General features: G+C 39.0%; 1 protein-coding gene across 5 annotated transcripts in view; it reads right to left on the reverse strand.

The window, feature by feature from the left end:
- The window catches only part of stat6 (signal transducer and activator of transcription 6, interleukin-4 induced), a 29285-nt gene extending 8082 nt beyond the window's left edge, over window positions 1-21203 (reverse strand). For 2 of the 5 annotated variants that reach the window (XM_007556677.2, XM_007556675.2), the window contains exons 1-15: window positions 20663-21203; window positions 8996-9141; window positions 7866-8007; window positions 7557-7631; window positions 7115-7271; window positions 6592-6692; window positions 5411-5559; window positions 4947-5063; window positions 4169-4336; window positions 3593-3680; window positions 3390-3512; window positions 2945-3037; window positions 1890-2093; window positions 1715-1809; window positions 1500-1630 (exon numbers count right to left, since the gene is read on the reverse strand). In XM_007556677.2, coding sequence (XP_007556739.1) covers window positions 1500-1630; window positions 1715-1809; window positions 1890-2093; window positions 2945-3037; window positions 3390-3512; window positions 3593-3680; window positions 4169-4336; window positions 4947-5063; window positions 5411-5559; window positions 6592-6692; window positions 7115-7271; window positions 7557-7631; window positions 7866-8007; window positions 8996-9129 — 1777 coding nt within the window. In that variant the 5' untranslated portion in view covers window positions 9130-9141; window positions 20663-21203. The remainder of the gene's footprint in view (window positions 1-1499; window positions 1631-1714; window positions 1810-1889; window positions 2094-2944; window positions 3038-3389; window positions 3513-3592; window positions 3681-4168; window positions 4337-4946; window positions 5064-5410; window positions 5560-6591; window positions 6693-7114; window positions 7272-7556; window positions 7632-7865; window positions 8008-8995; window positions 9142-20662) is intronic. The other 3 variants (XM_007556676.2, XM_007556673.2, XM_007556674.2) reach the window with 2 other exon arrangements.
- Between the last annotated feature and the right edge of the window lie 3218 nt (window positions 21204-24421).

A 24421-nucleotide genomic window follows, 5' to 3' on the forward strand; every position in this document is an offset into this window, starting at 1 on the left:
TCTCTTTTCTTTAACATTTGCCATGTCAAAACCAACACAATGGTACGTCCCTTTAAAGTTGAAGAATACGGTGTTATGGTGTTGTTTGTCTATCTTAATGTTTCTAGAGAAACATCAGCAAACTGTGGTGTGCATCTGTCTTCATAAAGGTGGTTCCATTGTTGAACAACCTTTCTCTTACATCTGCAAGCCTTTAGGGAACATTGATGAGTGAACTCATCGTCAGTGGGCCGGACTGAAAAACGACGGACACGCTAGAGTCAGAAGTTTTTAAAACTATTTTGACCCAGCTGAGGAAAGCTAACTTGATTTCTGGCTGTTGGTGAATCCACCAATAGTTTAGACGTAGCTCAACGGTGTTTGTATGTTTTTTTTTAAATGGTGACAGCTTCAGAGACAACCTCTAAACCAGTGGTTCTTAACCTGGGTTCAATCGAACCCCAGGTGTTCGATGAGTCGGTCTCAGGGGTTCGGCGGAGCCTCTGCCGCGGAGGTAAAGACACACTGTGTAAAGTCGTGATGACGCCCCGCTTCGCCATCACTTGCTGCAGAGGATCACATTACATTGCTTAGCCAATCAGTGCTGCGGAGGAGCACTGATTGAAGGAGCTCCACTCTCAGCATGGATTTGAACCTGTATCTTTAATTACTTCAGCAAAGCTCACAGTTTTTACCAAATTCTGTAGCTTTCGGTGTACTTCTAAATCTGCTCCTCAGTCGCATCTTTTTGGGGTTGGTACTGCCTCTAGTGGCGTGGGGGTGGTAACACAACTAATATAATTACATTGATAAATCAGAATACCGCAAAGTCTTTATTATTTATTATAAATTTTTCATTCTCTTAAAAATGTAGAGCTAATTAAATGATCTAAACAAGACCTTAAAATGGTTCCAGTTTCTCTCGATGGCCAACCTGTTGAAACTGTGGCAGATTTTAAATACCTTGGGTCGTTCCTGGACAGTCAGCTCAACTTTGCTGAAAACACTGACTATATTTTGAAGAACTGTTCTCAGAGACTCTACCTTTTAAGTAGACTTAGTTATCTTGACCCAACTAGAGTCTAGTGACCCAACTAGACTCTAGTTGGGTCACCCTTATGTCTTGAATGTGGGGGTTAGGGGGGAGAATCATATTTTATTTATCACAACAAAAGGGTTCAGTGAATGCGCATATGAAACTGGTGAGTTCGGTACCTCAAAAAAGGTTAAGAACCACTGCTATAGAGCCTGACACATTAGAAGGACAAGACCCTGCTTCAATAATTTAGCAAAAAATTATGGATTTTTAAAATAAATTTGGAAGCATAAACATGCAACATCAACAGACATTTCCAATATTGTCTGGATATTATGGTATATTGATATTACGGTATTTCTTTTGCTATTCAAGACCAAATAGTGATCAATTTTTTTTTCTTTCGAAATTACAACCTGCCAGTAAACTGTTTAATCAAATGGTTCAAAATAAATGTAATCGAAGTTGTCAAGCCAACACTTACTCTCATGAGAAACATAAGCGATGGTGATGCCTCCGATTTCTGAGTCACTGAAGCGAAGGAGGAAAGTCCCACTGGGAGATTCTTTGAGAATCAGGTGGACATGTTGCTTTCCAATGAAACCAAAAATCAGCCTAGAAGAGCAAACAGTGGTCATCGTGACTGGATATCATGAGATTCCTTCATTATTGACTGAAAGACAATAACCATCTTCTCACCCGTCACTCCAGTAGGGCTTCAGATGTTTCTTGGTGAGATCCATTGCTCCCTCAAACCACTGCCAGAAAGTGAAATTTCGACCCGCGAGGACCTCCTGTTAAGGATAAAGACAGCATTTAGACTTGTGCGCCAGTTGATGTCTGTGAAAAAAAAAAGTTACACACCACTGCTTACTTTATTAAACTGGCACCAAGTAACCACAGAATCGCTCAAGTCATTTGCATATTCAGGCTGGTCAAAAATCTTTTGAGCCAAGAAGTGCTTGTTGTAGGGGTTCAGGTTGTGATTTGTCCCAACCTCTGAGCAAAATTTAACATTCAGAGTTTCAATCATCATCTTCCAAGTCACACGGTCCGGGACGACAAAGGGCACTCGGTCCTTCAGACAGAAACAGAAAATAAGGCATGATATGAAAAGAGTATGTAGACAATCTGGAGGCTGCTGCCCCTCTGAGCTGCAAGCCAAGGCAGTGGCGGTTTCTGATATGGGCGATGTGGGCAGCTGCCCAAGGCGGCATCTCGTCTTAGGCGGCATGAATTCCTTGAAATGCAATGGTAGTACAGAATAATTTCATAAATATTTGACTATTGGTTCAATTTTTAATAGTTTTTTCTAAAGCATTGGGCTTCATATACCATGAATGGGAATGGAAGTTTGTAGTGTTATTCTAGTTTGTTTCATGTTTTTCAAATTCAAAATGAAAAAGATTTTTGAATCAGACTCAAAGGTTTTTGAGTCTGATTCAAAAGGGTGATTTAAAAGGGTGTGTCACGATGGAGCATGTCCGTCCCCAACATTAGTGAAGTCGGGGCTTTTGGAGAGCCTATTTGCCCCGGGAACCAACCCGGTTAGAACTGTAATGCCATTGTTCACTATGAATTGTATGGAACTACAGTGTCTCCAAATAGAGTTCACTGAGCAAACTGCAAAGAATGTATTTTTATTTTTTATGGATGATCACATAAAATGAGTTAAAAACACATTTTATTTTCTGAAAAACATCCACAGAAATAGAATTTAATATTTTGAATATCTGGTTCCTGGGTAACTGATTGTCATTGCTGGGCGGGTCGTTCCCCGAGACAATTGTCAGAGGCAAGATGCCAAACATGCTTTAGCTTCATACAACTTGTGACAAACATTCAGAGTGACTATTTTTATAGACGAGAAGAGTTGAGAAATAGAAACATGAAGGAATAATGGAAACCCAATAACAACTGGACACCTACTGGTTCAGCAAACGCACAATCCCAGATGATGGTGGCCACGGCATTGATGTCCTGACTGCCGTGAACAATGACGACCACAGGCTGAGAGTTTATCTGTAGCAACGGATAAGAGATGATGTATGCTTACAAAGTTGTAATGTTTATGGCAGAAGTTGAGTGTGTATCGTTTTTTATTCCAGTGAGAGTTTATCCCTTAACTGTCATGAGGACACTGGTGTCTGAATGGACTTATTAGTTAACATGTTAGCATTTTCAGTGTGACAGTTCAGGTAGAAACAGTTGCAGTTCTGGATTTGCACAACTTCGTCATGACCCTAAATGTCATCTTAAACGTGGCCTTTTAAAAATTTAAATTCCTTTTTTATTCATTATTGAGCTGCAGTAAATTTAAAAAGATGCATATTCAATACTGGACTAAATATATGCTGAATCAACATATACGTACATGTATCTTGAAAGGAGTCTCATGACCTGTGATGAAAATCTCTGCAAGAAACATGAGCGCAAACTTCTCCTCTGTCACAGATTCGGCTCCCTTCCGGTCTGCTCGCTTTATTTTTTTAATGGACTGTTGAAGAAAAAGATCAGAACATTTAAGACGGAAAATCCGACAAATACGTGACACTCTGAATGAGGAACGTTAAATACCATGTGTCTGAAGTTGGCGTTTGTGGTCTTTGTGGCTGTGTTTCTGTCCAGGATTGCTGTGTGGTTTATGAGTTCTCCGACATTGTCACTGCGTATAGCAGATTCCAGGTTATTCCCTCCCAAATGCAGCACATGGTGATTACCATTTCAAAATAAAACTGGAGAGCTAAACTTTAATTAGACCTTCTGTTGTCTTTTTTCATATAATTTCAAATCACCAATAAAAACGAGCTCTATCTACTGCATAGTTTGAACAAATTAAAATATCTAAACAAAGAACATGAGATGGCTCTCGTTAGACGTCCTGCTCAAATTAAGGTTTTTCTGAAAAGCTGGGTTTCAGTGTGAACAGCATGATTTTAAGTTTATTGCTCAGATTTATCCTGTTACATTACAGCAGCCAATCACATTCAGTTTTCTTGGCATAATTTTAAGTGCAGGTTTTAATGACATACAATCCAAATGACACAATTTTATATGTTTGCTTCATTACAAAAACATTAGAGAAAAGAGAAATAATAATAATAATAATAATAAAAACAAAAAACATCCAGTGCGGTGTTGTATGATACTCACCACAATGCAAGGTTCACATTTCTGGCTTGGAGTTCATTAATAATTTGGGCCTTCATTGTCACAGGCTGCCCAGACACCAGCGATTCCCCCAGCAGATATCTCACAACTGCGGAGAACTTTGACTGAGTTTTAATGACCTGAGGGGGTTGTTTTTCCACAACAAAAGAGCTGAAAGACAGAAACGTAATCAATGACAAAAAACAAAAACAACGTGTCTTCTTCACAAAGTGTATCTAGCTAAGAAAGTGTGTAGAGGAGTTAATGATGCCGTATGCACTTTCCACATGCTTTTAGCGAGCATGCAGACACTGTATGCAAGAAAGCTCACCAATGTTTGCACTTTTAACCGAAATTAAGGATTTTTATTAAGGACAGTAGCTTTATAAGAATGTTTTATAGTTGTTTTATTGAATCTGTTGTTAATTTTTGTTAACTGGTATAGGTTACCGACGCTGAAAAATGAAAAATACATTCATCACACTGTCACTGTCAGTCTGCAGCAAAACTGCCAATGGTCCGCTAAACAATATTTCACCTCTCCACAAAAACAGACAGCTCAAAAAAGATTAGCCAATTTTAGCTAAACCAAACCACCTCCTGTTTAAAGAGGGTTTTTTTTTTTATAAGGAGCAGTGGGTCCTAATGGGTTCCCATAGGGCCCAAAGTGTAGGCCCTATAAGAAGAAGTGGCGTTGTAGAGTTAGGGATTAGTTTTAGGGGGTGCTAAGCTGAATAATTTATCCTATATCAGAGAATATGAGAGTGTGACAGGTGTGTACCTTTGAATCAGCTCCTGAAGAAGACCTGTCAGTTTTTCTCCGATTTCCTTTGGAAGATCAGGGATCAGCAGCCACTCCTGCCGAAGGTTACTGTTCACCGCAAACAGCTGTTCGGACCTAACAAACAGGATGAGGATAGAATAATTTTTTCTTCTTCTTTTAAATCCCAATCTCAAAAAGTGTCATGACAATGTGTGAGATGTTCATCCATCCAGCTCAGGCCACCAGTCTCGCATCAACACAAACACAATCACATAGGGTGTCGAACCCCAGTCAGTCTGCTTTTGGACCAAAAGGATTCACTTTTCTAAAAGTGTTTCTAAATCCCTTTTTAGAAACCAGGAACTATGCATGGGATTATTGAGCTAAAATCTGATATTGTTGCGTAATGTCATGCTTTTCACTTGGATAAGAGAAAGAGTCAGCAAAGCGCGAAGGCACAAGTAGAAAGGGGAACATCTCACCAGTTCTGCAGATGGGTGAGGTCATCAGAGAAAGGATATCCTATAACGGATTTGTGCTGCTCCCACTGCCATACGTTCATCTTTACGATGAAATTATCCTGACACTGTTTCAGCTTGGTCAGAGTCTCTGTGAACATCCCCAAGCATTCCTGCAAACAACCAAATGCATATATTGACACCAACACCCAAAATCCAAATACTGCTCAGTCATGGAATGGACACAAACCTAGACAAATATGCTAACAGACTTTACAGCAGAAAGGTAAATTTGTATATCGACAGATGAATGTATGAGCAGCAAGCAGTGTATAATTGAGACGTGGAAGGCAAGTGATATTTAAGCATACAAAATCCATACAAAATCCTCTTTGAAGGTTTGTTAAAGAACATTACTAAACAAACAGCATCATGAAGACCAAGAAACACAGCAGAGATACATTTGTGGAGAAGGGTCGTGTTGTAAAACAAATATCCAAAACTTTGAACATCTACCAGAGCACAGTTCAGTTTGTCACCTGAAAATGGAAAGAGTACATCACAACTGTAAACCTACCGAACATGGATGTCTACCTACGCTAAGAGGAAACGGCAATAATTTGAGATTATCCACAGTTTAGCTGGGAACATCTGCCAACAGAAGAACCTTTGGTCATGTTTTTAATAAATCTGGTCTTTATTGTGGCAAGAAGAAAGCCACTGTTAAAAGAGAGCCGTGTGAATATGTCATTTTGCCTGTTTCCAAAACGAGCGTATATGGTATATGCGTATATGAATTGGTGTGAGTATACAAGTATCAGGTGTGTGTTTTATAGATGAGAACCTTTGCAAGGAAAGCGGCGTATGAATTTGATTCATTCATTAAATTAAAAGGAACACTAGATTATAATTTACTGTGTAATCATCACAGAGTTACACAAAAAGGTGAAATATTATAAAACTTGCTGGGACAGTGTTCTATGAACCAAAAATATGTTGTACTTTCTTGCACATCCAGGGCTCTTTAATCCCTATAATAAGATAGCCGTAGCTGTCTCCACCAGATAGCTGCATCTTCTCTGTGTATACTGTTGATTTATGAAGATGTGCATAGCAGAAGAACAGAATGCATACGGATAGTCACACAATGTTAAACTAAAATACCATTATGTTCATGACTCAAAGGACAGTTAATGTTGTCTCACCCGGATCAGACTGCTTTGATTTATCTTGAGCTCCTGGATTTTCTTTGACAACATCTGTAGTTCTCTGAGTGAATGTTCCGATGGAGTCTTTGCATGAACGGCTGTGGATGCAAACGGTTAGCATTAGCACGGGTAACACACTGAACACACAGCACCACTGCATTTCCGACAAATACATTTCAGTGCCCTTTGCATAGGAGTCAAGATTACATTTTTTGGATAAAAATAAAAGCAAGACCCTGAGCACTTCTCCTGTTTTTGTCTTTTAGCGTCAACATAATTGACTGAAATGTGAGAAAATGTTGGCCCACTGGATTCAAGCAGATCAAAGGGACACAAATATAACTGTGGGTTATAATACTTGATATGCTTCATGAATGTGATAATTGCACTTTTTATGTCGATATAATCAGATATTAAAGTGAGTCATAAAACGTTTTTGAGAGAACTGCTGAAGATACGAAAGCCCAGTGCTTCGGTGCAGTACACACCAACACACAGCTGAAAAGCAAACAGTACTTACATTGCAGAGCTTCAAAGTTTACCATCTCCCAGTTGATATCCTCTTTACAGCTGTGGAATCTTTTTCTGCGGTCCTGGAGCTGAAACACTGTATTCTTCAAGAAGCTCAATTCCTCAAAGTCAGGAGTCTTCCCTTCTGCCCGTTTATTGGCGAGCTTCTAACACAGAACATTGTTATTTTAATTTGCAGAGCACTGGAGAGCATCAAAAGTAACTTGCAAGTCAGTTTATTTGGCAAACGACAGGCAGCTTATGGTGATTTGACTTATACTTGAAAACATACACTGCTTAGCCAAAAACAAAGGAGAATATAGAAACTACTAACATTAGGTTGAGAACTGTTCAAGTAATTATTAAAAACTGCAAGGAAAGTGGGGGATGTCTTGCGTCATCTTAATGATCGTCACAACTATTCTAAATAAGAAATATAAAAGGTTTCTTACCTCACAGAGTATCATCTTCTCCTGCCTGAAAATGTTTCTGATCTTCACAGCAAACTCCATAGCTGGCCGAGTCATCTGTAAATGCAGCTCTGATTTTTCAGTGTGCCACGTATCAGGTCCACCTGATACGTGGCACATGGTCTTTAAGCATTTTGCTGAAATGTTTGCAGACATATCCAGCAATGTCTCGTTCAACCCTTCCGTATGAAAATCACATAACATTTTTCTTAATGCTGTTTTTATTTGGTCAAATGTTTCACTTTTTTTTGTTTGTTTTTTTTAACAGAAAGAATCTGATCATCCACCCACCATGTTCTTTGTTATCTGCAACAGCTTCATCCTCTCCACTATATTCTGCTGCTCAGCAACCGATTCTAAGAGGAGGACAGCGTCGTTCAGTAAAGCCTGCGCGATTGGCTCTTTGTCCGACTGGTCTGGGCTAAAACCTTCCCTGTGAGGACACAACCACACACGTACAGATAGAAAATGTAAGCACACACAAAATTGTCCATTATCACACAGCCAACAAGCAAACTGCAGAACAGCTGCTTGTAAAAGCATTCCTACCCCTACAACTGTTTCACATTTTGTCAACCATGAATTTCAATGTGTTTTGTTGTTTAGATATTGTGATGCATCAACAAAATGTAGCACATAACAATGAAGTGAAAGTCAGCTAGCTCCGAAGCTAATGTTTCTCTTTTCGTCACCCTCTAGATCTGGGGTGTCCAAAGTCGGTCCTCTAGGTCCGGCATCCTGCATGTTTTTGTTCTCTCCCTGGTGATAGGAACAACCTTTTCAGCAGGTCAATGTTCCTCTTAGGTCTCTAATGAGCCACCATTTGATCCAGGTGCATTAAACCAGGGAGAAAACTAAAACATGCAGGATGCCGGCCCTCGAGGACCAACTTTGGGCATCCCTGCTCTAGATTTTCTAATTTAAGTTTTTTAGATTTCCTGCCGTATTTCCCTCTTGTCATAGTAAACGCCCTTTTTAAAATTAATGGGACTTTACTATAATTTCTGTACCTACTTGCCATGCCCATTAGTTGAGGTAGATTGCCATGTCTTTTTCGAGATGCTGTTGTGCCACTTTCTTCCTATGCTCAGATTATGGCACTCTGTGATATTCAGGAGCTGGATTAAAGTTTTTAAAAATTGCTGTTTGTTTTTTTGTTTTTTTTTTTAAAGCTTCTCTGTAAATTTATCCCTGATATGACTGGCGCTATGGTTGGTCTTCATTAATATTCTCTGAAGAAACTTCTGAAGCCTTCACAAAATAGACCCACTTAGATTAAAATAAACAGGTTGACTCTATAAAAATATATTGAAGTTTTGTGGCTGTTAAATGTGGGGAAGTTCAAGAGGTTGTACTTTTGCAAGATACTGTACATACAGTGCATGCTGTTACAAGCATGCATCTCTGCATCGGTGTCTTACCAATCTTTTTCTTCCAACCACTGGCAAAGATAATGCCTGATTTCAATCGGGAAGGTGTCTGGCGGATAGAGCGTGTTGATTCGCTCATCGTCCATGTTAGTCAGGACATAACTCATCTCCAACCACTGGGCCATGATTAGGCAGTTCTGGAAAACGGAACATAACAAAATTAAGTGTTATACGTTTGGTCACCTCTTAAATGTTAATCACATATTATTTTAAAAAAAAAATCAAATAGCGCAACATCTTGCCCCGATCTAAATTCATTTAAGAAAAACTAAGAAACAAATTCACTATCATAAATCAGTCTTGAAAATGATTGAAAATACATTTCTAAGGGTGTGAGACCCCAGAAAAACACAAGGAGAGCCATTATCCATCAATGGAAAGAACTGTGGAAAATCTACCAAATAGTGGCCTGTCTGCAAAAATTACTCCAATAGCACAACAACAACTTATCCAGGAGAACAAATAAGAACCCAGAACAACATCCAAAGCATTACAGCCTTCATTTGCCTAAATTAAGGTCAGAGTTCATCATTTAACAATAAATAACAGACTGGTGGAAAAATGGTGTATGAGGAGCAAAAGCACAAAGATTCAAATCACATTTCCTAAAAAAAAACAAAAAAAAACTGGGTTATGCACTGTGGACAGATAAAAGTGGAACATTTTTACAATTAACCTAGTTTAATGGGTATTTTGCTCGTTTCTTTGGCTGCAAATTTGTATTCATCCCAAACTAACATCTAAAAAAACATGATACTCATTCCACTGCAGATGTAGTCACTGATGTTTCCAATCTGTTGCTGGCAACATGTCAGCAGAGAACATCCCGTAAGCTTTATCACCTTTGAACAAAGAGGGGCGAACTGCTCCGCGTCGCCTCTTTGCTTTAAGGCGTCCTATTAACAACCATTTACGATAACACAGGGTGAAGTCATGATTCATTCTCAAATCAGCTTTTTAATATCCTATTACCCTTTCTATTTTTAAGGTAAACATGCTTGATTCTGAATAATTATTAAAACTCCAATTCTTAAATTTCTAGGATTTCAGGGTAGGAGTAAAGCCAGCCCTGCTGTCAAGGCATCTGACATGCAGCCTGTGTTGAGTCAAAGTAAATGAATAAGAACGTTGTCATTCTTTTCAACTTAGAAAGTCTTCCAGGAAGTATTACTCAGTTTGCAAATTTCTTGACAAGCAACAACATCATAGATATATGACTCTAGCATGTATTGATTTCAGCCACTGGCAAATAACTGAAATCTGACACCAGTAGATAACATCCAGTGTAACAAATTACTTTTGGAAATCACCTAATTTTTAAATGCACCTGTGGGTGACTTCAAGCAAGATAACCACAAAAAATACAGCCAAAGCTGGAACATCTGCTGAAATGAACCAAAGTCCAGACCTAAATGTAATTGAGGATCGGTGACAAGACTTGAACAGCATCCAATCTGACTAAGTTCACCTGTTTTGCATTGAATGGAAAAAGATTTCTGCGATAATAGATGACAAACCTGTGATTTGGTATTGACTCAATACTCACTGACTACAAATCAATGACGCACTTTTCAGATTTCATATCATCACCTTCTTAAAATTTTCTTTTTTGCCTTAGCAAATCAGCACCGTTTTTGGCAAAAAAAGAGGTGCTGACTTTTCTTTTCTTTTTTCCAAAATGACTTTTGGCAAAAATATTACTTTGGCCATTATTTTAGGAAAGTGACCTTCTCATTAAAGACAATCAGACAACACTCTGGGTAACGTTCCACAACACAGTGAAGGGTGGTGATAGTATTTCCACCTACCACATAACATTATCCTGTTGGTTGCACATTTAACTACTTACACAACTACAGGATATCCTTAGACGTGTAAGAATTTTTTTCCGCATATGATAGGAAAATCTGGTTATTAACACACATCAAGTTAGCTCAAACACTCATGCAAATCTTTAACTTCATATGTTTCATCAAAGGTTTTTCTGTGTTGAACTCAGAATGAAAATCATCCCAAGCTTCCCATCAGTAACGCCCTGTTTACTGCTCCACTCAGAAGGAAACCCATTAGAAATAGAGGGAGGAAGTCGGAGCTAATTTGCCGTCTGCAGTTCGAGTTGTGCAACGATAAGTCGGCCTGGCTGTGAATTGCTGAGGGCACCTGATCAACAGGACAATGCCAGGCAAATAGTTCTCAGTTTTACTGCTTATTAATAACTGCCTCATAACGCATGTCCATTTACTGTTGAATAAAAGCCACTAAAATTTCAAAAGCAGAAGAAATGTAAGGGATGAAATAAATATTTCACCCCTTACATCCTCACTGCAAAAGATCTCGATATGTACTTTACAAGAGCATACAGAGAGTACAACTTGAAAAATGACAATTCCACAACATTTTAGTACAGTTCTCTGTGTGATGCATACTTTTAAGGTAGGCCACTACCATATTACACTCTCAATACAGCAACATAACATCAGGTTCAAAGTTAAGACTGAGAATAGTAGAAACATCACAGGCTGGAATGTAGACATTATTCTTTTTCTCTTGTGTTTTAACTGGACCAACTCCAAATCAAATCCTGGCACCATGTTTTCCTTTTTCTTTTTTTCCACCTACTAAAATGCTTGATTGGTCTGTGTCACTGGGGTGGATAGGTCTGGCAGACAAACCCAGAGAATCAACCGTATATCACTCAGCACCAACACCACTAAATGAATGTGTTCTTAATTTGAAGGTGTCACATCAAAATAATCTAATACTCACTAAGCAAAGTGGATCCAAATGGGGGTAGGAAGGTAGAGTAACCCACAAAACGTTCAAAAAAAAAGTTGCGCCGCTTTAAGGATGTGGAAGTGGTTTGAATTCTGTAAATATAATGAGAACTACCTCTTACAGCAGAGCTCAATACTAGCATTAATACTTTGGTGGTCTGGCCAAGATATTAGCATACTTATTTATAAATTTAAAAAAATAGTCAAAATGACTAAAATCTTAAATTTTCTGATGAGCTTTATATCTTGCATTGAGTGAATCCCCTTGAGCTGAACAAAACACACATCCTCATATTAAATTAGACCCTACACTCATAATGTATAGACCAGGGGTCCCCAAACTTTTTCCTGCGAGGGCCACATAGCTGTTCCTTTCTCTGGTCGGGGCCGGTCTTAGTATTTGGAGAAAGAAACCTTAGAAAATTCTTTTCTACGGGGGGCGGGCGGAACGAGACATTCGCGTTTTTACATAGATTTTTACCCAGAATGCAAATGGAAAAAACCGTGAGTGAAACGGTGACTGGGACTGACTAGTATATATTCCATTGAGGGAAAGTCACTTTCACATCTGCTCAAGAGCCCCCCTGGTGGTTGAAGAAAAATCCACATATAAACCAGAAAATACAATATATGAAAAAAAACACTGAATGCTCTCTGGTATGAGGAGGCGGGCCGGATCCGGCATTGTTCAGACCAAATGACGTGGCGGGCCGGATCCGGCCCACGGGCCGTAGCTTGGGGACCCCTGGTATAGACTAACAGGATGAAATTTAAAGATTAAAGGAAATCTCTAAGTATTTAACTAACAGTTTGCCTCTCTAGCTGAATATTGCACATATAGCTGGAAAATGTAATCAAGATCAATAAATAATAGATCTGGCAGAATATTCAAAATTCTATATAAAATATACACTGAACTCCGATGCAGAACTGCACTTTGGGAGCATTTTGGGAGATATACGCAGATGACAGGCTTTAGCTGCTCAGCCTCTCACAAGGTGGGTGGCATCAACTAACTCCCTCAGTCTTTGGTTACCTAGCAACCACCTGTTCGCCAAGTAACTTGTGCAGCAACTGCTTAAAAATAAACAACAGCGGAATGGAGTGAAAACTAAAGGAGGAAAAATCGCATCACTAGTTTGGCAGTATTTCAGATCTTGACAACTAAAGACTAATCAATAATTATTGATATTGACTGATATGAAACGCTTCTATTGGGATAAGTTTTTCAGCCATATTGTCCAACACTAGTTGCACAACAGCCACTACGTTTAACCTACATTTTACGGACGCTTTTTTTTCTTTTTCCAGAATGAGGCTAAGCAACTCAGCAACTAAAAAATATAAATCTGATGTGGGCAACAAAAGCAGTCTTAGTTCATCCAACTGACCAAATATACTATTCGTATCCAGAGAGTGAATGCAAAACAAAACATTTTACTATAAGTTGCATCCAAGCAAAACTGCGACAACAACTTCAATGTGGTGTATTGCCCAGCTCTAAAATATTTAAATGCACCACTCTACTTGTGCAAAACAATCACTTTCTAAAACATGTTTCAAAAATGTTGAATCAGGATCAATAAAAAAAAAACAACTAATGTGATCATATTTTAATATAGCGCCCACTCAAAGGGGGGTTTAGAGTTGCTTCAGATTAACAAAAATGCAGTGAGATAATTTCACCCCACTGACTGCATTATGCACGGGATGTAAACATGGAATGTATTTGTAAGAGGCTTTAACCGTCTCTCAGCTCAGCACTGTTGACAGGTTGTGTTGGTTGGTTACTCGTAGTCTGTTCAGCACTATCTTGGCCTGATAACCACAGTTGAAGTAATATACTGTTTGTATTCAAATGGAAAATGTTTAGATCAGCCACAGATCACTCTTCAGTCTGAAAATACAAATTGTCCGGTAATTTGTCAACAGCAAATGGGGCATTTTTATAGTACTGGCATGAGAAGTTATAGTAATAAAACTTTGGCAGAAGTTCCACCATGCAGACGACTCTAGCAGATTGGTTTCACAGGTAAGGGATTAAGAACAGGTGAAGGCATCAGGTAACTTCATAACCCAAGGTTCTTCTAACAGAACTAAATATTCAACAAAACTTTCTTGACCCATTTAAGAGCAATTTCCGAACACTGAGTCAGTTATTTCCTTCAGACTACACACTTCTTCTTCTGCTTTTTATCTCACAGCCACAATGACAACTAACTCAAATGTAGTTATCAGCAAAATCCAGTAAGGTTTCTGTTTCAGTGGTACCCTCAGTTCACGCTCAAAATCCACATGATTCCAAATGTAGCTTCAGGGTAGAGCTTATGTCTTTTCTAATCACACAGACAAGTGTACCACAAACAAATTATTACACACTAAACTAAGGATTGTCTTTAGTACGATACAAAACTCTTGTAAGAACTTCAATGTTTAAATCTGCATAGTTTTTGTCGACCCTCCAGAAAAACACTTGACGATGCACATAGTTACATCTGAAATCAAACAACCATCCAGAACTAATGAGGCCTACTGGCAACAAGTACAAACTAGCAACTCATTCTCTCAATCAAAACACACACAAGAAAATTCAAATAAGCCAAAGCAACTCATCTTTCTGACATTACGCCTTCAGGAAGTCATCGCAACATCGTTCCTCTATTAAACCTTTAACAACATTTTTACCAGTGTTGCACTAAGAAGAAGCTCTGGTAATGAGCTCAGCAGCTGTTTGCTAATTGCTGATGGCTAGTCTGAAGGAGCTGCACGGGAGAGTAGTGGAGGATGGGGGCTTTGTGAGGCGGAAGCTCGACTTGGAGACGGTTGAGCTTCCGTCTCCAAGGCGCTCGGTCTGACCAAGCGTTTTGCACAACTGAATGGTTGCTAGTGCAGATTAAAGGATATGTCAAACATGAATGACAGAATCAAGGCATCACTTCAGGTTTGTTTTTAAGGAGGGAATAACATTACAACATGTAGAAAAGTAGATTTTACATATTTCCCTTTTGAACATAGTTTCCCCATGTTAAACACAAAATGTTGTATTTACAGGAGTGTCAAAAGCATTCAATTCCTTTAAGATAAGCTTAGATGTGTGGAAAGAGTAGAAGAGGAGAAAGTTCTTTTGATGTCATGACCTGCTGAAAACGTGACACATAGCAACATCACGCAGGACTCTCAATCTTTCTCCTTACGGACAAATACCTTAAGTTCCTTAATAATCCATGATGCAAACACCTTTTTATAAAATTCCAGCTGAAGATTTTTTATGGACTTAAAAGTCATGGGACTTTTCTGGTATCCTCCAGGCCATTTGCAGAAATCTGGGTGGGCATTGAGATATGCTTGGTATAATTGTGCTGCAAGTAACAGTTGATGATGAGTAACATTCATCACAATTAGTTACTGGCCTTTATTTTGTAGCAGACCAGACAGATCATTACAGTGACTGTTTGATTACCTTATTATGTAGATTGAACACACAGTATTTCTGTTCAAGGTGCTTTTGACAAGTCTTCGCTAAAGGGTTGTGGCTGTCTTGTGACAAATTGTTTCGTGATGTGCTAACACAAACACGCTAGAATTTGCCCATGTCAGATTCCACAAGACAACTGGTATTAATTGCACAACGTTGTGCAATGGGTGTTTGTTTTCAAGTGCTGAACAGGCGGCTCTGAGAAGTTTTGTAACTGGATGTTCACTGCTTAAAGTTTCAGGGTGCTTTTGACAATTACAAATTTGGCATTTGTAATTTCAAACTTAAAACAGTAAAACATTCATAAACTATTTCATGGAAACCGTTAAAACTAGTAACATTGTCCTCCCAATTACTAAAACGCACATACTCTACAGGTCTGGTTTCACAATGTGGAATAAGTCGTCAACGCGTTACCTCCCATCTACCCGGCTGTCACGGCATAGGATCATGTTCACATCTTAAGTGTGTTGAGACATGAACCTTGTCTTAATTTTCCAGGTAACTGGTTAACTCAACATTATAGTTCTCAAAAGCTGTCATACACAGAAGCAGCCCAACTGTTACAATGTTCCCCGCACTCATAGGAATCATTCCACTTTCGAATTTGAATACGTTGATGAAATATTACAGCTTACAATGAAGATAAAATGAAACGTTGTCATCAGAACTTCAAACATCGTCTCATGAGATTCACAACTGCCACCTCGTGCAGGTTCACCATACAGTATTAAAAGTTCCTCTGTTCAGGTGCTTTTGACAAATCTTCACTAAAGACAAACCCTTGTGACAAATTGATGTGTTTCGTGACAAGCTGACACAAACACTTAAGTCGGATTCCACGAAACAATTAATATTAATTGAGAACTGTGATTTTGCTTTGTAAGGCGAACTGAAGGTTCATAGCAGAGCTTTGGGTAAATAGACGGGGCGTTTAGGCACTCTGGATGGTTGCCCCCAAAGATTCAAGGCCTTATCAAAAATGCATAAGTGATCCAAAGCAACACTCCGGGTATGATTTTAATGAGAGAATTACATTATTTAACTTCCCTTTAGGCTCAGTAAAGTATTTTCACAGAGGATTTCTGATTTCGATGGTTCACTGAATAAGGCCGTAGCGTAATAGGTGGAAAAAGTGAAGCGTTTTAAATACTTTCCAGGTTCACCGTATTTCCCACAAAGCCGGCGAGTTGTGAAAGCTTGATGGTTACACTGAAGACAGCGGTGCAGAAAACAGAAAAAAAGAAGGGTGGCACTTGAATTACTCACTTTCACGACAGATGAAAGTGACATTTGAGACATAAAGATATAGTTGTTTTGAGATATTTTTCCACGGGGAAAAAAAATCCTGTTTTGTCTGTTCTCAGTGCTGACAGATGTCTCCATGACCGTCTGCGTCATTCAAAAGGCTCACAACAGTTGCCTTAAAGAGCAAGTAGCTCAGACAGCTTTTGTAACCACCTGGCAAACAGACGTACACGCCTCAGTACACCAGGTATATATGTATTTTCAAATATATTGGGAATAAATGAGGTTCTTATGGAATTAACTGCTGAAAAAACTGAACAGCAAACGTACAATGCCAATTACACCATCATCTGTTGGACTTTGAACGTCAGCATGAATTAGATTATGACTAACTACGGAGCTGGAGGAGAATCTGGACACCTCAGCAATTTGACTGATAGGACTTTGAATTACAGCAACTGCATTGCAGAAAATTACTGCTGTATTGTAGCTGTAACTTTGTAAAATGATAGTCTACTCTGGGCCAGTTTACTGTCCTCTGCTTAAGGAAATGTTTTAAACCTGTATTTTGTCAAATGCAGGTAAAGCATATTGATGAATTTAAAAACACATTTCACCTCATGTGTCACGCTGACGTGCATAATGCCAAATTACCTCCATCACTCAGTTTCAACATCGTTACGTAACATGGGATATCTGATATTGTTTTATTTAATTTTTTTTAATTTTATGTCTTATAATCTTTATTGCACTTCTTGTTCCAATTGTTGCTCTTTTATGTTGGTTTTCAACTGCACAGTGACCTTGACTGTCCTGAAAGTTGTTTTAAAATAAATGAATAAATACATTATTATTATTATGTAAGAACAGGTCAACTCAACCTGTTTGAAACAACATGAGTAAACTGAAACAACCAAAGTGTAGATTTTATGAGCTGTTCTTTCTCTTATTTATTGCTTTGCTTTTATATAAATGTATATGCTAAATAAAGTGTAAAACTAAACCAGCAGATTCTATAACCAGAAACATATGGCTTTCTCCGCAAAGGTGTTAAATGTGTTTGACATACCAACGCAGCTTTGCATACATAAATTAAAAGGGTGAAACAAACATAAAAATGGCCTCTGTTGCTTTGTAGAACTTCTATTATTGCTTCAAATGTATAAAGAATTGTCTGTACTTGAACTAAAAATAGGTTAGTACATGAACAGTGCTGCTCCTAAAACTGCCCAAACAGGTTTTTGCCCGTCAGAAAAGTTATGCCAATAAAAAGTTGTTCACTATGCGATTAAAAAAACACAAACCACATCCTACACGGTGTTCAACAGCAACAACAATGTCAGTCATGTTTTTCTTCCTCCTCCTGGATTTTATACTATAGGTCAAATGTACATGCATTTACACAAGACGGACATGAATGTCACACTAGTTTGGGGCTTTCAGTAATTTATCAGATTTTTTTGTTGGTTTTTTTCAGGATTCAGTTCCATAAAGCTTCAGCTATTCCTGAAAACATAAAGTTGGGAGCTCAGGTCATCAGTTATTCTACAAATTGTACAGTTTTTCTATATTTTGTTTTAGAAATAATTTTAACATTGAAATCCAGAGTTTTGTAAACATGAAACTAATAAGGTTGATTCTGTTTTGGGGACTGCTCGAGTAGAAGGAGTCTTCATCAAATGAACCGTGCACATCCTCTTCATCAGACTGTTATACAACAACAGTGTCTTTAGTCAGAGGCTTCCTCAGAGCCGCTGTAACTCCTCTACGAAAGATCCTTCATGCCCACAGCCATCACAGTTCTTTCCGACTCTTTGAAGAAACTTAGATAATATAAGTTACAACACAATTTAATTTCCACTTGCAGTTAAATCAGTTTGAACTAATTGAACAGTTTTGTGAGATACGGGCTGAGGGTGTTGTCATGTCACCATCTCATGTCACTGAAACAGGAGATTTAATAATAATTAATTGTGCGAGACCTATGAACAAATGGATAAGCATGAATGAAGACTGCTTGCTGTAACTTGTTGCTATCAAACCAGGCAACACCTTAAACACACTGCTTTATTGGGTAACGCCATGGAAAAATCTCAAATTGGCCGAGATATGGAGAATTTGGACTTCTTTCACAAGTTTTCGTCATCCTTAGGGACTATTTCCAGATGCCTAAAGCTGCCATGTTTAAACGATCACAGGTAAGTAAGAACAACATGGCAATTTCAGACGTCATATAACTCAGAAAGCAAAATAGGTACCGTGAACCAGATATGAATGTGGGACAAAGACATTTTTTACAAAGTAAAATGTAACAAAGTAAAATGTAAACACAAGTAAAAGTGTTTGGTCATCATGACCATCTTTACATATGATAATAAAAAGGGAAGCTTGTAACCCTGAGAAGACCCTCCCAACTACAAAGTATGAGAAGCATCCACTCTCACAGCTGTGGGAGTGGATGAACTCCCACAGCTGTGGGTACAGGAGGAGCTGGTGCAAATCACAAAATAACAATCTGTGGATATACTGACGCAACATCTCCAGACATAAGCCAGGAGGTTACAGCTTGGAAATGGGTAGTAACCCTCAGTGTATTACCAAACTAGTGGACTTAAGGAAAGAAAGCGAATGGATTGGCCATCAGAAAATGTATAGGTCAATCTGAAAGGCCAGGTGCCCAACAAACCTGACGGATTCAACCCTTGTTGCTCTCTCAACTTTTTGGCTCTTTGCCTTTTTATACCTTCGCAATTTTGGTCGTCTGGCAACAGTAAACTTGACGCAGTTGGCGCCCTGGGTGGAGAGCCATATGGCCTGTTCAACAAACCACCACTTGCTACTGAATGTATGAAGCATAGCGCAAGAACAGCTCATCCTCTCTCCTGCATGTTACTGCACACTGCTAGTCAACTGGCTGAAAGCAGGCTGCTTCACATTCAGATGTACCTCACTTACAAGTATGAGAAACTGAGCTGTTTTATTGGACTAAACAGCAAAGGTTGCATTAATCAGCACAATAAGCACCAAACATTTTTTTATTCTGCATTTCTATTCACATTTTCTGTTCATAAATATAAAATGAATGATCTAAGTGGCAATTAGATCCATGTTACACAATGGGTAATATGTTACACAATTACCCATTGTGTGGTATTTTTATGCAGGGAGTCAATGTTGTACAATGAGAAGAGAGCTTCTAATGAGAAAAATAAAGCAAAAAAAAAATAAATAAAAATACCATTTACATAGGCCTACATAGAGGCCTCTGTTAGATAGATATACAGGACTAAAAATAATAGATAAAGGCAATGTCAACAAACTTCTTTGGTTGTAAAAACCATCGCTTGAACGTGCTTTCTGAATTAAAACATCAGCAGAGCCGACGGTGATGGTGCAGATCAGTCAAAATTGTGTGATTTTTTTGAGATTTGAAGGAGAAAACAAGAGACTTCCGTCTTCCTCTTTGCTGCAGAGCAGAGCAGGAACAGCTGTGGGGGGAGCCCAGCAGATTCTTCCAGGACTGTGAGACAATTTAGTGGCTCAGTAAGAGCCGCTAATGTCCACCATCATGTTTACGTGGCTTTACAGCTTAACTTGGTTTTATTATGCAAACACTATATTTCAAGTTTGACAGACTAACAAGCCGGTGGCTGCCTTTGTTTCATAACTCCACACATTTAGAGTAGCTGCGCTCATAGAGCGGTTGTTTACTCAGGATTACAATAGACCTGCTATGGCAGGATATGAAGTGCATTAGCAGCGAATCTGGTTAATGTCAGTGTTAAGGCTACATAAACATCGTTAAGCTACGGAGCAGCAGAATGCAACGCGGCCAGGAGCAAGGTACGGGTGGAGGTGTAGCGTAACTTGAATTAGCCACAGCGACTTATTTGTGAAAAGACAATACTTGGTCCATGTTTAAAGGAAGGGAAGTTGATTAGATTCGAAGGATACGAAGAGGTATTTCACGCTGACACGTTGCTTTTTAGGTTCTTGTTGCAACAAGTTGTTGTTTAGTCGCCACAACATGGCAGAGACGCAGTCAGCATCCCTCATTACGCTTAGCACACACCCATACCGAGCCCCCCGCAGCTGCGAGGCCCTGCGTTTTAACGCACAAATGCCACAGGTACAACACGTCCTCTCCGTATTTGAGCTTACCTTCTGTAAAGCCGAGGTGTAGAAACAGTTTTCGTCGTCGCCTTTTCCTTCTCTCCCTTCTCATAAGATCTCCTACACTCCGACCATCCTCATTTTCTAGTACTTCTGCATCAAGAACTCGCTTTACGGACCGAAGTCGTTTCTTGTAAAAGCTGTAAATGTGGGTTTTCGTCTTTCCTTATTTCTGACGTAGATAAAGTTAACTTCGAGAACAGGGTAGAGAACTTTCAGCAGTGCAGAAAAGCAGCCGAGGTTCACTTCCCTGTTGCGCACAATGTGCCATTGAGTGGGGCTGCGTGCGTTATTTCCTGCCTTCACGTTCAAAGCAAGCCCTCACTTGAACGTCTTGTCAATACAAACATCCCATCCGCTGAGAAGCAACGCAACGAGAGACACTTTTGAGCTCTTACAGCTCTTAGTTTATAGCGGTTTCCACCTGCGCCCTCTTTTAAACAACAAACCCAACCTCTGATTTAATGAGCCCCTAAAAAAGAAAGTAAACAGGACATGATGTTCAGTAGGGATTACATAAACGTCCCCGTTAAAACAGAAACTGTTTAAAGAGGGCTTGGTTTGTAGACTTCCACAGAACTGCTCGTAGGCGGAGTACTGTTGAGTCACTGTGCCGCTAGCCGTATAACTTCCAGTAAGGGAAATGATACCATATCTGCAGAGGACAGAGCCTGTGAGTCGGATGGTTTGTTTTTCCCAACTATAGCCACTGAAGGTCCAAAACATCTGCTACCTCAAAAGTGCCAAAATGTTGCAAATACAAGTAAATCTCCTTTAAGAAGAATGTCGTAAAACAAATAAGCAAAAGTGTAGTAGAAAAAGCTGCTTGTGCAGATTTTTCTACTACACTTCCTCCTTCCACACAACTTTCCATTACTATGCTTGGACACTGTGTGAAAAGCTAACTTCTTTAGCGATGATGTGGCTAACATCTGATTGGTTTGCTTGCATAGTAAATCCACATTACACCATTTATTTTAACTTGCGCGGGATGAGGATGACCAAAAAAATTCATTAATGTTAGGGCTAAAAATGTAATTTGTCGGGAACACATTATTGGCACGATTATTATGAAGATGTGTAATTATTTCTTTACCCATATCTACCTTTTTTTAAGGATGTTTCCTTTTTTTTCCCCCGTGATTTCCTGAAGTAGCCACCAGGGGACAGTGACGTGCTGCATTTGAACACAACCCCTCCTGAATCCGTTAAATATAAAATAATGAGATCAGCGAAAACTGAACTGAACCGAAACATGGACACACGGTACCGCTAACTTCTATTCCTCTTAATGATAAGAAATCAAACTTGTTAAAACTTCCCAGGTAAAATAGGTCTTATAGGAAAATGAGCAGCATATAATGGGACTGACTGAGACTGTTTTAAAAAACCTCATAGATAGAAGATATTCTTGCCAGCAGATGTACTTTTTCAGTGAAGACATGTTTATAGCTTAGCTTTTCTGTTTTGTTTAGGCCATTCAAGCACATACAGACTGCATATAAACAAACTCTATTTATTCGTCCTGTCAGGGATAAAAAAGTAAACCAAAAAAGAAAAAAATCTGATACATTTTTCTACGTTTGAAGCCTTTCTCGTGTTCTTCAGCATAAACACCGACTGTTTTCCTCTTTGCTTTTCTTGAGCTTTAACTGACATATTTGAAGTTGTTTTGAAGGCCAGATGAGGATTCCTCAGGGGCCACCTCAGGCCCTCAGCCTGGGTTTTGCCCTTGTATGGCTGAGGCTGCTGTGTTGGCTGAGGTTTGCAAATCATGTGCATCAATGTAAATATTACGCATCATATTGCTGTTTTTTTTTATATATTGTTGTTTAAAAATAAAATCATGATTCAATAGGGCTCCTTAGCACTTTCAAAAATATTCACAATGCGAATCAGCAAACAGTAGTTTGACTAAACTTAAAATTTTGGCAGCCTGTATTTTCATCTTTTGGACTTTTTTAAGTCATCCTTTCTAGAGCCATCTTTACTTTGAATATATGAATTATAGTACTAGTATTCACCATGTGTTTGATATAAGTTTGAACAACACATATAGTAATCTTCAGGTCACCTTGTATGCAATACAAACTGAAGTTTAACAGCAAGTTTTCATTTCTTTAGAATGATTAAATTAGGAACATGACCAACGCATGTAAAGAATTTGTCACGGTTGACACTTTATGATTTTGTTCTTAATTATTATTAACTGACACCTCTTGTATGCATTCTAAAAACACTAAAACATTTTTTTTTGTCTTTACTGCTTTTTAACAAATATCAATTTATGAGTGGAAAATGTATTTAGCAACATGCAGTGGTAAGAAAAAATCAGGTTGCAACATCTAATGTCCTGCAGACCTCACCTAGCTCTCTTAAGATCAGTTTTCAAGATTCAGCAATAAGAAAGAGAGGCTTGGTAATGTTGACCTCTATGGCAGAGACCCGAGAGTAGAGCAAATGAAGAAAACACAAAAACACAAACTTTCAAACTTTTCGCAGTCAAATATGGCGGTGGTAGTGTGATGATGTGGGCTGCTTTGCTGCTGTTTTTTCTCTCAGAACTTGGCATAAATCTTTTTTTTTTTTTTAAGTTTATGTTTGTCTGATATTCAAATCAATGTGATGACCTGAAGCGTTTCAGTGTGAGGGGGGGGAAAAAAAGCAAAAACAGAAGAGAGCAAATACTTTTTACACCAGTGTGGTTCCTTGATGTTTCTGAGGAAAGTACCAACACTCTTAAGGAGGCCAAGGTCTGAGATAAACTAGCATCAAAAATGGTAAGTTTGACGTTAAACCTGAAATCAGATCAGTTCTTTGGAACCGCCTCGGTCAACATCTGTCTCTGCTGCAGCCGTCCCCTGAGAATACAGTTTTAATTGCTGTTGGACATTATCTGTTTATTCTCCCGTGTATCTGTTTACTATTTATTTATTTTGTGATCACATTTTAGTCATGTGGGAGAGGGGGGCGGCCCCAAGTCCTTCTGCAAGGACATTCCACCTGTCAGATCTAATTTCCTGAGAGTTTTGATGGAGCAGCGCAGAAACAATGCAGCTGCAGGGGATGGAGCTCGCCGTCTGAGACAGATTATGTTTACTACAGTTTCTTATTTTTATGTTGATCATAAATGGGTTTATTATTCTGGAAGGAAACCAGAGGGGAATGTGTAATTTTTAAACAATCCAGAGGAAAAACCTCATAAAACCTTAATAGATTTTTAACAATATTTGTCAGATTAATTTTTTTATTGATAGATCTATTTAGGTGATTTCTGAAGAATTTCGGCTGAATTCTGTCCTTGTTTCATTCAGGCAAACCTGTGCAGAAGTCCCACCATTTTCCGTGTGCTGCTAGGTAAAGAGTCCTCCCTACATCTGGAACCAATACAGCTGTGCCTGCTATCTGCAGGACCAGGGGCGGGGAGGTTGCAGGCTGCGTTAGCGGAGGGTGAGGGGCCGGACTGGTTGCTACTTTGGCCCTGGGGGTCTGTGTGTCCCTGACTTCAAAATAGATTTGATTGCTAACAGCTGGCAGTCCTAACTCACCCGGTGTCAGAGCTCTCCTCTGATGTCAACCTTGTCAGCGTCAAGGCCCGCACAATGGAAGGCCAAAGGTAGAGAGGAGGACTGTGTCGCTGTAAAATGAGATTCAGACAGTGACTTTTTTTTTTTTTTTCCTTTGTGAAGGTTGTTGCCATAAATAACTTTCAGGTTTTTGGTCCCTGACAGAAACACTTCCTGCATG

Source organism: Poecilia formosa, unplaced genomic scaffold (assembly GCF_000485575.1).
Source record: "Poecilia formosa unplaced genomic scaffold, Poecilia_formosa-5.1.2 Scaffold80, whole genome shotgun sequence".
NCBI classification, from domain to species: domain Eukaryota; kingdom Metazoa; phylum Chordata; class Actinopteri; order Cyprinodontiformes; family Poeciliidae; genus Poecilia; species Poecilia formosa.